The sequence below is a fragment of the Coturnix japonica genome, chromosome 2, assembly GCF_054131305.1.
Source record: "Coturnix japonica strain WE chromosome 2, WE-NBRP24, whole genome shotgun sequence".
Lineage (NCBI taxonomy): Eukaryota > Metazoa > Chordata > Aves > Galliformes > Phasianidae > Coturnix > Coturnix japonica.
The window spans coordinates 130915408-130931914 of NC_140664.1; the positions used below are offsets into that span (position 1 = coordinate 130915408).

Consider the following 16507-nt stretch of genomic DNA (forward strand, 5'->3'; position numbering starts at 1 on the left):
GCTTATGCCTGATCATAAACCACAAATATGTGGGTTTGGGCACTTTGAAACAGTCTCAGATAGATTATCTTAGTTTCCTCATCACTGTGACTCTGAAAAATTTATCTTTTATTTTTTTTTATGGTGTGGAGGGATGGAAACATACCCTTTAACTGAATGACATCGGAAGATAGGCTATTATATTCTTCAGTGAAATTCCATTATTTTAATACAGTTATTTTGCTCTAATGTCTTATGATATTGGTTTTGTTGACTTGGTGGAAAGGTGGGTTTGTGTGAGTGCATAATGCCTAAGAAAAAAATGTAGTGTTGGTTGCTTCTTTCATGTGGCTCGTGTCATTTTTCGAGCCCTTTGGTTAAAGGAAAGCACTTCATGAAGGACCATTAAAAGCATCGTTTGTCTTATTTGGAAAGGACTGGAGGAATAAGCTGAGATGAACCAAATTTGGATATCTGCACGTTTCTGAGTCTAAACATTGGGGAGATGTCTGCTTAGTTTTATCTCCTTTTTATCCTCTGGCACAAGAAGTGAGGGTTTAGGGCATCCGTTAACGTTCATGTTTAGACTAGCAAATTAAACACGGCCATGAGAAGGACTGAATGTTGCATTAGAGCAGTCTGCACCGCGTCACCGTTTTTCTTTCTTTTTAGTGCCCTCCCAATCCATTTGAAGGCTCAGTACTAAATGCTGAATTCATACTACACCTAAGCTACTAAAATGGAAATTTATCAAATGAAACAATGACGTTTGTTATCAGGACCTTCTAAGTCCCAACACGTGACTTTGGGAAAGACTTCCAGAGTCTAAAGACTCTGTCTTTAGCCCTGCCCCTGCCAGCTTATTAGAGGTTTGGTTCACTTAGTGTGACAGGAAAGGATGGGAAGTAGACTGAACTAGGAAAATACAAAAAGTCAACACACACACCCTAAACTGATAACAAAACTAGTTTTCACCCTGTTTTCATTTAAATGCTAAGATAGTGATCAAGGTCCCAGCAAACTGAAGTGTGGATTGTCCACTTATTATATCTGTAAGCAAACTCTGTCACTTTACTAGAGAGCAAGTGGCTGCAGCCATTAAAAGCTTGTCTTTACTTTTAGTTTTTTGTTAGGTTTGAAATTAGCTGGCAGTAGCGGTAGATTTTGTTCTCATATTTTCCAGTCTAAAGTAACTGGCAACAATTCCACTTGCTCTGTATCATCTGTTTGCTGGCCTTAATGACTATATAAGGCAATGCTGCCCAAATTAATAGTTCTGAACATACTTGTTTAATGAGTTTGCCAGTCTCATATTTCCGAGTAATGCATGGAGCAGTAAATGCTCCAAGAGTTGTTACTTTGCACAGAACTCCTAAGATACTGTATTTTCCTCTTCTTATTGTGAAGTAGAAGTTTTAACAGCTTTAAGTATGTCTAAATTTGTAAGAAATTTCAAGAGAGGGAAATGCCCACCCCAAAAACCAAAACTGACAACATTAGTATTCTGAATAAACAAGGGCTGGAATGTGGAATGGAATTCCTCTACAGCTCTTATTCTGTATTCTCACTGTGCTCAACACTCGCTGACCTGGGCTCTGCTCACAAGGTCAGTGTGTCAGGACTAGTGTGAGTGATAGAAGGATGGAAAAGATTAGAATTGAGGGGGAACTGGCTTGAATTATAACTTTGAGTAGGTGACTCTAAGATGATTTTTACCAGATGAGCCATGAAATTTTTCGGTCACTTTCACTCAAACTTGCCTGCTCTTATCTGTGTAACTGTTGTCATGCTTTAATCTTTAGACAGTTATAACTGAAAAGCCTACAGCTGATAAACAGTTCCATGCAAAGATACCCATCTGTTTCTTATAACAACGATGAAAAATGATGTAATTTCCTCTTCCTGTGACATTGCATGGTCTCGCCTTGCTCAGGGTGCTGAGTTTGTTACGCATTTACTGTTTGCTGGGGAAAAGCTCTGGGGAATGTTATGAAATTAGTGGAACAAACTTATCCCTGGATGACCATTCACAAATAACAGAAGAGGACACATCATTCCCAATCACAGTATGTTTCTTAGAAGGAGCACAGCTTACCACTGGAACTGCACTCCTGTGCTCAGCAGTGGAGCTCAAATTTGTCCTGCAGCAATCTTACACTTCTTAACTTGATTAGCAGGAAGTCGTTCCTCAGCATTTTAAAGCTTTGTGGCTTTTCTTCTGAGGTTACTCGGGCTTATAGCAGCCAAATAAAGCCCCAACACTGGCATTGTTTAGAGGTTGCATTTTGTGCTGCTGTGGACTTCTGTAATGGCACTGTATATTCTACATTGTGGTCCATTTGTTTCACTTTATAAGGCATCTGCAGTTTTGAAAGCACTCAATATATAAATACACTCAACAGTTTTTAGCCTGTGTTTTCTTATAGGCTGCAGGGTGTGTGTGTTTATTTTTTTAACACTTCAATTGTAACACATGGGAAATGAAGGAATGGATTGAGAATATCACAAAAGAAATGGAGTTTGGAGCAGAATTGTAACTGTAGTCAGTCTCTCTTGCATGTCATACTGCCACTGTAATTCCAGGGTTGAATCAAATAGAAACAATAAACTAAGCCCTGCTTATCGTACAGAAGATAAAAGCTGTTACAATTCTCTTTCTTCAGTGGTGTGTTTTAAAGGATCTCTACTTTATGGACTTAGGTTTTTTTCCATGTAATAAATGGAAGTGCAAGTCACATCTTTACATCGCTATTTCTTGTGTTTTAACAAGAGCTGCACAAGTCTGTCATGTCACATCCGCCTGCTTTACATCCATTCCTCCATTTTTTATCCTTGTTAAAATCCCATCTTCTCAGACTGTTGATCTTCACTTGATTTTAGGGAGAGTTCTATTCCTGTTTTAAAAACCTGTGAACCTCAGAACTACTCTTCTGTACTACTTAAACATCCTGGGACTTGTTCTGTGTTGCATGTAACTAATAAAGGGACTTATGGAACTTGTTAATGTAGTAGCAGATTGATGTCAAGCTTTATGTGATTGCTGTAACATCTGCACGGCTATTTTTGTGCCAGCGAGTTTCAATAATACCTATTTATTTATTTGCATTGTTTTGCTTTATCAGCACTAAGAATCACACCTTGTACATTAGGCACTCTTGAACTCCTTCACTGTCTCTTCAAATAGAAAAGGTTGTATATTTGGGGTGTTTTTTTAGTTCTTTTCACTGTTGCTTTTCCAGCTGATCAATAAGCATTGCGTGTAACCAACCCACTCCTTCCCTTATATGTAGAAAATATCTGAGAGCTCTCCATTTTTGTCCTGAAAGCTCTCTGAAATAGTTTTTGGAAGCTTTCCACTTCTCACGGTGCTTCTGCTACTGTGTTAGTTGGTGAATTCCAAAGCTTGTGGTTCTGAGGGCTTCCCCGCCTTGCCTCACGTCTCAAATACTGTAAATAAAAGATGTAGGGAAGGAAAACAAAGGGAATCACAACTGATATTTGGAACTTGTGGCTTAACTGCCTGTGTACTGTCAGCAGCTGCACTGCGAGCTCATCGTATAAGCAGTCCTTGGTGTGTGTTAGTAGTTCCAGGCTTCTTAATTGCATGTTCAGCCTCATGTATGTGCCTCCTTGGAGCACATCTCCCTGTCTGCCGTTACTGCTGGCTCAGGGGCTGAACCAGTAGGCCTAGAACAGCCCGTTAGCACAAGCCTTGAGCCAAGTCAGTATTTAAATACAGACATGTTTTGATATTGGAATTCCAATTGCAGTAACAAAGTCATTGAATACTGTTAGCACATGTACACCTCATCTATTTGTTGGACAGATTTTGGCCAATTGCTGGTTTCCACATATTTTAAATTCCTTTTTCTATCCTTTAGTTTGTATAATAAGGCACCTACAGCAATAAGGATTTGTCTGGGTATGAGCGCCTTTCAGTACAGAGTAGATAAGACAAATGTCTTCTCTTCAAGAAGGAACGAATATTTTTCCCACTGCTGTCAGCTGAGAAAGAATTGGAAGAACTTTGAGTAACATGGCACATACTTATTAATTGGAAACTATAATGACTGTGTGAAATCCTGCCCTGGGGCATCTTGCTGACAGCCTTGCAAGGTGTTTCACCTGGAGGCTGCAGTGAGCTACAGAAGGATGCTGTGCAGTCTATGGCTACAGGCAGAGTTTCACTGGCTGACAAACTCTGAACACAGCCTTCACGCTGCACTGTTAGTTCTGCAAGGAACCAGCTGGCACCCCTTAAGTTTAGTTACACCAAGATAATTATGCATTGCTTGAGGTGGTGGCAAAGAATGAAATGGTATTGCTCAGCTGTTTTGGACACTGAATAGGCTGAAAGTTTTTTGTTCAGTATTCTGTTTTTCTTCCTACAGTGATGTCAGGTTTGTTTCCAATTAGTGCTGGTCTCTTTGGGTAGAACTGGAAGGAAGGCACAGCATTGGGCAAACTTAGCAATCCTTGTCCACAAAGGCGATTTATCCTTAAAGCTCAAACAGTTAAAGCTTGATTTCTGCCAGGGGTTTGAAAGCTTAGATCCCTTCCAAAACATTTCATGGTTTGAGAGTTATTTGCAAAGCTCTTCTAGTAATCCTGTAAAGTGCTTAACCTCACTAATGTTTTTGACTTTCTTACTTCCAACTTTGAATGGAAAAGGATTTATCTTTAACATTTTGAAAGTTAACCTTTTCCACACTTATTCCTATACAATAAGAAGATGAATAGTATCATCATAGTATCATAGTCTCGTGCAGGTTGGAAGGGACCTTAGAGATCATCGAGTCCACCCCCTGGGATTCGAGCCTCCTGTGTAGCAGAGTGGCACTTCTACCACTTGCGCCACAGGGGTTCGAACCCAGGGCCTCCGGTGTTGCAACACAGCATTCCTACCACTTGTGCCACTGCAATATATGTTGCATATATTCAATTAAATTCTACACTACTAATATAAAGTTCTTAGTAAGAAAGAAAAAAGAGTTGGTTCTGTCAGTTTCTTTATGCAGAATGAGAATACCAGAGGACTGAAAAATATACCAGAAATTAGGAATTAATGCCAACAACACTAAAACAGATTGAGTACCTGTTCTACTTCTTTTTAGATACCTAATATTCTGTACAGGTTTTCAGAGAAGGAAATACATATGATGTTTCTATATATTATATAGAACGGGGCCCCATTTTGGTACTGGAGGGGCACTATAATATGGTCTCCCTGGAGCCCTCTCTTGTCTGGGTTGTATTGAGCTTATGTGGCAGGGTTTTGGTAGCAGGGGTGGCCTCTGTGAGCAGAGCCCAGCACAGCTCTATGTCCTATCAGAGCCAGCTCCAGCTCCCCTACAGAGACCCTGTGCTGAGCAGAGCTGAGACATGAACGACATGTGCATTGTGTATTTACATGTGTAGAGGGATGGATTATAGGATGATGCGTTGTTGTTCTCGTACTGTTTTTAAAGCCATCACTAAAACTATTTTGAATGGAATAGGTTTTGGTTTTCTGTTTAAAAAAAGTCCTGGATACAATTAAATGTTAAATTTCGCAGAAGTTGTTGCCATCAGATGCATTTCCTCAGTACTGTGAATTTTAAGTTGCTTTTTTTGTTTCTCTCTTCTTTATTTTCCCCCCTCTTTCTCTATAATTCACAGCTTTTAGAAATAAACTGGACTGGGCTGACCAATCTTCTGGATGTTCCAGGGCTGAAGTGAGTATATATAAAGCAGTATTTGATAGTCAATTTCTCCCTCAACAGCGGCCCCTATAAAACCCAGAATAAGACCCATCTAATCATTTTAGGTTAAATGACTCTGAACATTTATCTGCTTAGAATTAAGTGAAATACCTCCATACGGAGAAGGCAGTGGTTGTGATTACCTCAAAAGTATAACAAGTACGTCTTTCTAAAGAATACTGAGAAAATATAGTTTTTAATCTGCTTTTTTTGGTGTTCTCAGCCTTTCCAGATTTGCAGAATCTCATGAATTTCATACCTGCCTTCTTCTATGACAGCAAAAAGACAGAGCCTTGTTTTATTTCTCAGGCCACAGTGTTAACAGCATTTTGGCCTATGGCTTTTTATGCTGATAAATCAGTAGTTGCTTGTGTAAAGTTACTAAGAAACACCTTTAAGACTGTAATCAAGTTAAATAAACTTACTAATCTTTTTCAGTGCTTCCTTTTAGAGCTTTCAGTTTATAATGTGAACATCAAATGGAGTAGCAAAAACATTAACATATGTAGTTGGAGAAAAATGCGTGGCTTATTTAGAGCTGTTAGTAATAGTAAATGAGAAAACCACAAAGAAAAAAGCAGAAGTACAGAAAGAAAATAAATTGTTTTGTATCACTGCAGTTCTGAAAAGATTAAATCCATGAAGACATTAATACTTATCAAAGTTATAATGCTCACCCAGGGGCTTTTTAATGTTGAGGCAGCAGCTAAGAGGATAATAAGTGTATCTGATACACAGGTTTTGTGACTGGCTCTTTTATTTGAACCCCCACACTCAAGACTGAACTGATTCTGGGTTTATTTTCATTATCTAAAAGCAAGAGTTTGAATTTAGATATTTAATTAATCCTTCAGAGCTCAGTTGCACACCTGAAATGATTTCTGCTTTGCTTAGACATGAAGCCGTTGCATGGAATCCCAGTTGAACAGCTTGAAATTACAAGTTGCATTAATCAGGTTAATGGTGGCAGGAATTGCTCATGTTTTAATCCTGTTTAAGACAGCCTGCAAGGAAAAACGTTCCTTGATGAGTGAGGAAATATCTTCCAGAATACAGGTCCTGTGTAATAATTCGCTCTTGTGAGATAAGGCTAATAAATCTACATTTAGTACTTCAAGTTACGAGGCTCCTGAGGAATCTATCATGCTACTTATTTGCCTGACAGGAAATGTGAAAACCTGCAATGTAAATGAAGTCTCATTAAGTATCTCAAGTTTATGGTTTCCAGAGCAACCAGGCTTGGTGTATAATGGTGCTGGCTGGATGTGGTATGGTTTCTATAGTAACTGTATCTGAGATGACTCATGTTCTGCCTCTCCTGTAGATTTCTTCAGTGCTGTATTTGCTTTTCTTACCCATATAGATGGATTGTGTGTTTTGGTTTGACAGCCTGGCATATTGCTGTTGTTACAAACAGCAATGAACAAGAGATTGTTGCTGCCACAGGTACATTTCTCATCCCATGGCTGCTGGGTGCACGTTACATGTTTGTATTCTGCAGCTGTTTTAGTACTGCTAAGTAAATATCTGCATTTGCTACTGGAAGTTGGTGCCAGCTGTTATCAGCTTCCATTATTCTATGTGACTCAACTCTGGAACTATAAGTATGTAGGGTTTAACATTCCTGTAGATTCAAAATCTTCACAAATTTGACTGATTTCCCTCATTACAAGGTTAGCCAAACAAGACAGTATCTCTTCCGAAAGCCCTTGGTTCTGGCAGTTGTATCAGTAGCATTGGTTTGCTGTACTCTTTTTTTCCCCAAAGTCAGCACTAATGTCACATTTAGAGGGCAATAGTGTGTTTTCTTCCAGACTGGAAGTAATAAACATAGCAAATGCTATGCACAGTTTAGCACTCAGAGCTCAGCTGGTAAGTATTTGAGGTTAACTGGTAATGCTCCACCCGTTACAGTTCAGTCTGTAATCACAGGTTCCTCCTGTTGTCTCACCATTATGCATTTATTTAGCTGTGCTTTATTGGAACCCAGAAACCTCTCATTACTGGCTAAAATTAGGATGTCAGGGGGAGGTTCTTTACAGAGAGCGGTGAGGTGCTGGCACAGCTGCCCAGAGAGGCTGTGGATGCTCCATCCCTGGAGGTGTTCAAGGCCAAGTTGGGTACATTTGTGGTGAAGGAGGGCTGCTAAAGGATGCGGGCTGTTCAGGTTGCTATTCTCCATCATGGAAGATCAGTGTGGATTTGACATGGGCTAGACTGTATTTAATGTGTTAATTCTGTTACACATATCTACCATAATATGTTTATCGCTCACAATTTCCCAAATGGAAAATGTAATATATATTACATTTATAACATAGATTTATAATGTATGTTGTATGAATAAGCTAGCTGCACCAATCCCAAATTCAGACTTAGAAAAACATCAAAAAGATGACATGCAAGTATTTAACCTGAAGAATGCATCGAACATATTATCTGCACCATGATTTCATGAAGACTGTAAAAGGAGAATCTTAAAGAAAGCATATGTAGGTGGAGAAATCATTCATCCCCAGTTCAGTTCTGCCAGGATCTGTGTGCCTGCAGTTCAAAGTACCTCCACAATCTCCACAATACCTTTATGTATGGTTTTGTCTGGGAATCCCTCTTGGTACCACTGACATTCCCCTGTTTCCTTGTATGCACTGAGTTGTACCAATCCCCTTCTGCCTGCTGGCAGTTTTGGCAGTACAGCCACTGGTGTTTGACTGTGTGCTGATGATCTGTGTCAGTTCAGACCCAAACTGGGTGAACTCTTAGCTCAGGAAGCCTTTTCTAATTGGGGATCGGAGTTTTTAATGATTCATTACTGCTGTGTTTGTGCTGCCACTCCCTTTATTTTTACCAGCACAAAACCTGTTTTGCCTCCCTAGGCTATATTTTATTTGTCCACAAAGCATGCTCTCTTTGTGTTGCTATTGAAATGACAGCCCTATAGCTCCAGAGGACAGCTTGTTTTGTAACAATACAACAGTGGGTAGCCAAACTTTCAGGGGCAGTTATTACTGAAATGTGAAAGTAGATTAACAGTTAACATCTGCTTGGTTCTATGCAACCCTGACAAGAAGACTTACGCAATAGCCCTTCACTCTGGGTGGCTTTGGAAGGGGGATGGGAACTTTGGAGAACTGTATGTTCATGTCTTTGGTTTCTGCTATTCAGTATCAGCTGCCTCCACCTGGTGGCTGTTTTGGCAGGAATCCTTCAGTTAAAAATAATATAAATGTTTAAAGGCCAGATTTGACTTCTGCCCCCAAAAAAGGGTCAATATTTGTCCATGTAGGTAATTGTTAGTCAAAGAGGTAAAGGCAGATGATAAAAACTGCTGTTCTGAAAGGACATAGCGGTTTGTTTTCTGTTCTGCCCCAATTTCCAAGCACTGGTTATGTCTAAAAGTAACAAAACGCACTCTTAGCTTCTAGATGTAATTGAAAGAAAAATATGTTAGTACTTAGGCTTATTTCATTGTGCTTTTTAAGTTTATAAAAGAGGAAAAGGATTTTGGACGTTAATGTGATCATCTGTTAAGTTTCGTGTTTGAGCTGCATTGGTGTGACACGTTCAGTTCCCATGAAGTAACTGAGGATTATTTTCTCTAACAGTGGCTTATCAGATACGATAATATTGGACATAATATCCAACTACCTGGTCCTTCCAAACAGAATTACGGTCCCCCTTGTCAGCGAAGTGCAAATTGCTCAGCTGCGGTTTCCCATCCCAAAGGTAAACATGTTTCAGTTAATAGTAATAATTAAGCATTTATTTTCTTCCGCAGTACTAATTGTCTCAGCTATTCACATCTGTGTGAATTGCAAAATATAGTTACCATGATAGTACAGAATGACAGTTTTTCTTTTCAGGAATCTGAATCCTAGACCTGCCATGGTAATTCCCTATGCACAGCATGTCTAAACTCTGTTTTATGTTAAAGAAACTGCTATAGGAATTAGAAAAATTTACACTGCTTCAATTGTAATAATACAGAGAGTTTCAGATTACCACGTAAACTCAGCTTCTCATTTTTTCAGGGTGTTCTAAGGATACATTTTATTGAAGCTCAGGACCTGGAGGGTAAAGATACTTACCTTAAAGGGATTGTCAAAGGCAAGTCAGATCCTTATGGAATCATTCGTGTGGGCAACCAGATTTTCCAAAGCAAAGTCATCAAAGAAAATCTCAACCCAAAATGGAATGAAGTTTATGAGGTACGGTCAAGAAAAATGTCCTGTTGTGCATTCTGTCAATTGTCACCTATAATTTCTAAAGAAAACACTTCGTGTGTTTCCTTGAGGGACTTCTTGATGTTCCCCTTTAAAAGCTCCATATTCAACAAAACAGAAATTCTCAACTGGTGTATAAACTTTATGCTCAGACTTAACATCCGTAATTCTGAAATACCATTTAGTCTAATAATGCAAACCATTTAGTCTTCTAATGCCGTCATTAACAGGCTACATGTGCAAAGATTTTATGCTTGCTCAACTCATCAAATTGTGTTTTAAATCATACTGCATCAGAGGGTTTTTGGTTACAGTCAGTTTTAACAGTGCTGTCTTAATGTACTTCCAGGCCTTAGTATATGAACATCCAGGACAGGAGCTGGAGATTGAGCTCTTTGATGAAGATCCAGACAAAGATGACTTCCTTGGAAGGTAAATGTCATGGACAATATGTATGTAGGTATCGGAAACAGAAGAAGTGTTTCAATGTCTCTTTATTTTTCCCCTTTTGGTGTTGAATTGCTGTAGAATTTCTGTTACATTTTTGCATTTACAAATTACTTACCTTTTCAAATGTTGGTATTAAGTAATTTCCTAATTATTTGGAATCTCCATACATGGCAACATGTATATTAAAATACCGCGTGTGTGTATGTATACACATATCTATGTTTACATATTTATTGGGGGAAAAAAAAAATAAGGTAAGTGTTATCAGTGCTCAAAGAGTTTTATTTTAAATACATTTTTTTAAGGAGTTGTACCCTACCTGTTTTAATGTCCTTAAGGCGAGCATTAAGTGCCAACTGTTTCTTTTGGACAAATTATTGTATCTTTCTGTATCTTCTCATCTGCCTAGTTTTTAGCTCATGGTTTATTTTTCCTCTAAGAGCTGATGTTGGCAGTTTGGGTAAAGAAAAAATATTGCCCTACTGCTTGTGTAAACATTACACGCCCTTAGATTCCATAGGCCTACCTTTAGTGTTTACCCATAAACATTTCAGGGTTTTAGTCAGCTTCTTTCTCCAGTAATTTGTCACCTTTATTTCTTGCAGAGTTTTGGAGCTTCCAGTTGTTGCTTTCCATACACAGTAGAACTCCCTTATCTTTCCAGCTCCTTCTCTCTTAACAGGAGCAACAGTACCTACTTCTCTTCTCATTTAAATAAAGAAGTAGGTAGTACAAAGGCTTCTTTTCTTTGCACTTCCCTAATCTTACACTGAAGTGGTGGGGGGCTGAAAGTGGCAGCTTGGTCAGGATGTCTGTATCAGTATGAGTAAAATAAAACGTCAAGGCAAATGTTCATGCACCAGCATACATTTGCCCGCACTGTTTAATTTTGGTTACGCTCTTGGCTTGTGCCAACCAGCACCCTTGCAGCCAGTACTAAAGCATGAATTCAGTCATGTGTCCAGGGGGTATTTCCAGAGGGTAGTTTAGTTGAGGTCACTGCTTGGAGAGTTTTGTCATATGTGTGTGAGCGATATGTTGCTCGTTTCTCCCTCAGCTACAGACTGGGCTCTAGTTAAGGCATATTTTCTATCATTCCGCATTCTTTCTGGCTCAGCCATTACATTCCCTACTTCTTTCTTTCCTTCTTTCTTAGGGGCTAAGAGAATAGTATTGTTCTGCTCTTTTGCTCTCACTGGAAACCAACAAGAACAGGGTGGGGTTTGAGCTCTGTATTTTCTTGGTGCTTGTCTAAACCACCGTACTTGTGTTGTTTTTTTCCCCTAGTTTGATGATAGATTTAATTGAAGTTGAAAAGGAGCGACTTTTAGATGAGGTAAGTGCTGGTTAAAGTTCTTTTGTTTTTAAACAACAGAAACCAAAGCCAAAACAGAATATATGTTGTACATTTAGCTCTTGTATTTTTCTTTTCCCATAGTTGTGTGCTTGAATAACCCTAATGCTGGAGAAATAAATTCCACAGCGTGCAGTGCAGTAGTTTAAGGATAGCTGATAGCTGACAATGATGGCATTCTTCTTATTCTTCTTCTGTCTTTGGAGTTTAAGGTTACCAATGTATGAATGCAGAAAACAGTGACTTAAGTGTTTAGTGAGGGCACTCTCTTGGATTAACTACTGGATTAACTACTTTTAGACTTTAAACTAATTAAACTAATTTAGAAGAAGATGCAGTTTTTATCCTACACGTAAGAGCAGTTTTACAAGGATGTTACTCAGGGTTTGTGTTTGCAGACCAGATTTAAAGAACTAAAAAAATTCTTTTGATATTTTAAAAAATGGTTTAATAAATTAGATCTTTTGATGTATTTTGGGGTTTTGCAGATTTCAGCTCTAGTGATTTTCCAGTATGCTGTAGCATCTCTTAAGTTTCCTGCACTTGTGTCTTAGTTTGGTGTCTGATTATTTCACATTGCTTTGCTTAACTTTCAGTGGTTTACTTTGGATGAGGTATCCAAAGGAAAACTGCATTTAAAACTGGAATGGCTCACATTGATGCCAACAGCAGAAAACCTAGACAAGGTATTTAAGGAACACGTTACTTTTATCCTACCCTTTTTTTTCTTGTTAGTGTTTGTTCTAAATAGATAAGTAATTTGTTTTCTAGGTGTAGTGAATTTGGATAAATCCCTAACTTTATTTCAAGCTGTCTTTCTTTAGGAATCTCAAATGACTCATAATGTTAGTGTACATTTGTGACATGGGATTTTAAATGCTTTTTTGCTTTTTTCTTAATCTTATGGCTTCAAAAAATCATCTAATGTTTCATTGGACTGGAGCTATAGCTGGCAGTGATGTATAATCTTTCCAATGTAAAAAGAAAAGACAGTTAAGAAGTGAGATGGAGCTGATGGAAATACCTACATCTGCATGAAGTCTTAAAAAGTCATTGTATACTTTATAATGGGCATTTGTGAATGTTTGGGTCTGGGGAGCTGTTTTTATAATACTGTTTGGGAATGGGAAAGAAGTAATACTGTTATTATTTGATTTATAGAAAAGCTCACAGTATGTTTTTGATTCAGGTATTAACAAGCATTAGAGCTGATAAAGACCAAGCCAATGATGGGCTGTCTTCTGCATTGCTTATTCTCTATTTGGACTCGGCAAGAAACCTGCCTGTAAGTTGTATTCTTGTGGATACCCTTTCCTCATGGGTATCTCTTGCTTATTTTCCAGCATGTCTTGCTTGGTAGTATGGCACACTGCTTCACTAACACACATTAAGCCATGTGTTCTACACTTTCTCTCTTTTCAAAACGTGTAATGTAAGGTCTCTATTTTTGCTAGTATGGTCATATATTTATATATTTAATAAAACATTACTCTTTAATCAGCGTGATTTTTTCTTTAAAGAATGCTCCTTTCCTGGACTTGAAAGGCTGCATGTTTTTATTATGCAGTGTTGTCCATAAATAGTATGGGATCAGCATGGGGAATTTTAAGAACTAACTGGGAAAAGGCCTACTTCCTTGAATTCAGGTAAACTTGCTTCCTTTGGTTTAGGCAATCTGTGGTAGATTCGAAGGAAATAAAGTCCTTCAACATAAAATATCAGCTGTGTTGTTGATATTTCAGTGGCAGGATATTTGCATGAGATTTCTGTCAGGTTGCCATTAGAAATGATGTTTATTTGCTTGTATAAATAGCTTCTCCAGCAAATACTTAGAGGCTTTGTCATAAATTTTAGGGCTTTTTCCTTCTTATTTTAAATATTCTGCACCATCGTCTCCCTCCATCAGAATGGTTTGATTGCAAGCCACAAGTTAACCTGCTTAATGAGGCAGTATTTTCATGTCAGTGTCTTAATCAGTACTTTCGACTAGTAGATCTCTGAACTATAGAGCACAGAAAGAGGAAGTTCCTCACACACGCAGCTGACTGGTGAAGTAATTTGGAAACATGATCTCAAATTTCTTACTGCTGTGTCTGATGCTCTGCTTACAGTATAGGATTGCATGGGTGGGGCTGGGAATAAGGATGGTCATAATGTGAGACCTGTTTATCCCTTTCATTTTCTTTCTCTGCCAGGCCGTAAAAGTAGTCGCTGTGGAAAACACAGTATTTAATTGCAAGTTATTCTCTGCCCAGTTATGTGTTATAAAGAATACAATGAAAGTAGCAACAGAAATTAAAAATAACATTTACAACAGTAATAAATACAACATTGTGTTAAATTCGCATTGTACCAAAAACAGATACAAAGAGGCCTTTTGATTAAGTAGTCGGGGAAAAAAATACCATGGGATGACTTCATCATGTGGCAGAATTGGAAAGTTTTCCATAGATCCTTTAATAGCAATAATTAGATCCTGTTCCTTAATAAAATGCAGCTAATAGTAGTGTGGACAGCCTTCTAATGTCCATTAGTTTGTGATGTGGAGCGACATGGAAGTCTGCTAGCTGCTCATGTTGTGTTTGTTGATTGGGTTAATGTAGTAAGTTTGTAATATATGTCTATATACTTATATATAATATATATACATTATAATAGTAAAATTGATTGCTCTTCAGGATTGCTTATATTGGATGCTCTTTATTAATAGCTTTGAGGACTTTTGTCCACAAGTTTTATGCTAAAATTGAAATATTTTCTGGATGAATAAGAACTTTTAATTACCTTCAGTATTGTTGTTTAAGTTACTGCCTATCACCGGTATGTTTTAGATATGGCATTGGCCTTATTTTATTTGAGTTACTATGGATTATTATCATAGGCTTCTCCTTTGCATCTTTATTTTCACCATAGTTGTGAACTTGTGAACACGAAGATGATTTATTAGATATATGTTTTATGTGCAAGAGAAATGCCTTAGAAATCTGGTTTCTAAATTGTCTTAGTTGGGTCTGCCATGTAAATCGGAACTACAAAGAGTAAATCAATAAAGTGCTGTTAATTAATAAAAACTTCTCACCTTAGTGCACTTCAGAAAGTTGTTTAACAGATGAGACTATTCATAATGACAAATATTTTTGTTATCTGCTGTTTTCTCTGGAATCCTTTGACTGTTTTCTTTAACTTTCTTGTGTAGTAAAGCTGCTTAAGCATTCATTCTGCCACAATCCCATCACTCTGCTTTCTCCTTCCATTTCCATCTTCCTAAGAGTATCTACGAGGGAAACTTTGGGTGTGGATACTTAAAAGAGAGGAGAGCATCGGGACTAGTCTTTTGTGAAAACACTACCTCACTCTATAGAGCACTATTTGTGAGTTCTCTGGTATTATTTGTATTGTATCTTTTATCTGCCAGAGTGTGGATTAGTGCTACTAAAGCCACTCACTCTAGTGGAATGAGAGCATGCAATTTGTTTTGCTGCATGGTTTCAACAAGTGTGCATTGTTTTTTGTGCTATTTTTCTTGCATTTTAAAGGCTATTTAAATTTCATTGGTCAGCATATCATTGGGTAAGTAACTTTTTTTCTGATACAAACCCAATATAAGTTTTGTTACAAAAGCTCTTCATTTAGCTGAAATTGGTGATTCATTTTGAGAAATAAATGCATACTGGTCAGCTGCTGGTTTTTACTGCAGAAAAAAATGAAACAATACTAAAAACTAAAACCAACATCCCTCCAGTTTCTTTGAATCATGATGCAGTCAATGCTTGCGACAACTGCAACCTCTCCGCAAAGGTTTGAGTGTTGCATTAAAAATGTAAAGGTGGCTGTGATTCTTTGTGCATCCCAGACTCTGAAATTCCCTTGTAAATCCTGTTTCACTCCATATTGCTCCTTGTTTTGCAAATTCCCAAGCTCCTTTTTATTTCATGTTTTTTCCCCTCCCCAAGTTAGTCTGTAGTCGGTTAAATCCAAGCTAGGGAGAAGCATGAGTTAATATTCTTTCCTTGAATTCAGCGTTACGAGATGGTTGCAAACTAATGAGCCTCTGAACACTGAGATCTGAACACAACCATAGTATCCCCAGAAAGATCGAATGTCTGTTCAGAATAAGAACTCTTTTTCAGAAGGCTAGTTATGCCATTGTAGATTGGGCAGGTTTAATTTGTAGCCTGCTACTTTTGTTTCATATCATTGATTTAAATACACTCTTCCTTCTCCCAAAAAAACAACATAACAAAATCCTTTTTCTCAGTCCTTTCAATCAGTTTCTGTATAGAAGTTCATCTGAAAGTATCAAAAACTCTGCATCCATCACCAAATTGTGTTAAAACTTAACACATGAGATATGCGATTTATTACCAGGTATATGTTTGTGAGGAAATACACGTCACATGTAGGTGTAGTAAGGATTCAAACGATGTACTTCAGTTGACAACTGATAAGTAGTTGTAAAGAATATATAATATTATATTATTTATATATAATATAAATAAAGAACAAATTAATTGTAAAAAGTACAAATACATCAACAGAAAATAATAATCAAAATGTATGATTAAAGTGAAGTCCTGGTGTTTTTGTCAATCTTAGGCTCATTGTCTTTGGTGTCAGAATGGCACCACAAGACAAAGCTTTCCAAATCCCTGAAGCTCTCTTGGAGCCAGCATGGCACTGTTTTAACATACCCAGGTCTGAGTTTCCTCCAGCAGGTTACCATGCTTGTTCTGCAGCTGCATGGGTGCCAGACTGGCAGC

At 37.9% G+C, this 16507-nt stretch overlaps 1 protein-coding gene across 7 annotated transcripts in view; it reads left to right on the forward strand.

Moving 5' to 3' along the window:
- Positions 1 to 16507, forward strand: part of ESYT2 (extended synaptotagmin 2) — a 61419-nt gene that overhangs the window by 30505 nt on the left and 14407 nt on the right. For 4 of the 7 annotated variants that reach the window (XM_015853060.3, XM_015853059.3, XM_085540663.1 and 1 more), the window contains exons 7-13: positions 5638 to 5693; positions 9326 to 9446; positions 9752 to 9928; positions 10293 to 10375; positions 11681 to 11729; positions 12344 to 12433; positions 12937 to 13032. In XM_015853060.3, coding sequence (XP_015708546.1) covers positions 5638 to 5693; positions 9326 to 9446; positions 9752 to 9928; positions 10293 to 10375; positions 11681 to 11729; positions 12344 to 12433; positions 12937 to 13032 — 672 coding nt within the window. Of the gene's footprint in view, positions 1 to 5637; positions 5694 to 9325; positions 9447 to 9751; positions 9929 to 10292; positions 10376 to 11680; positions 11730 to 12343; positions 12434 to 12936; positions 13033 to 15016; positions 15119 to 16507 lie in introns of all 7 variants that reach the window. The other 3 variants (XM_015853057.3, XM_085540660.1, XM_085540661.1) reach the window with 1 other exon arrangement.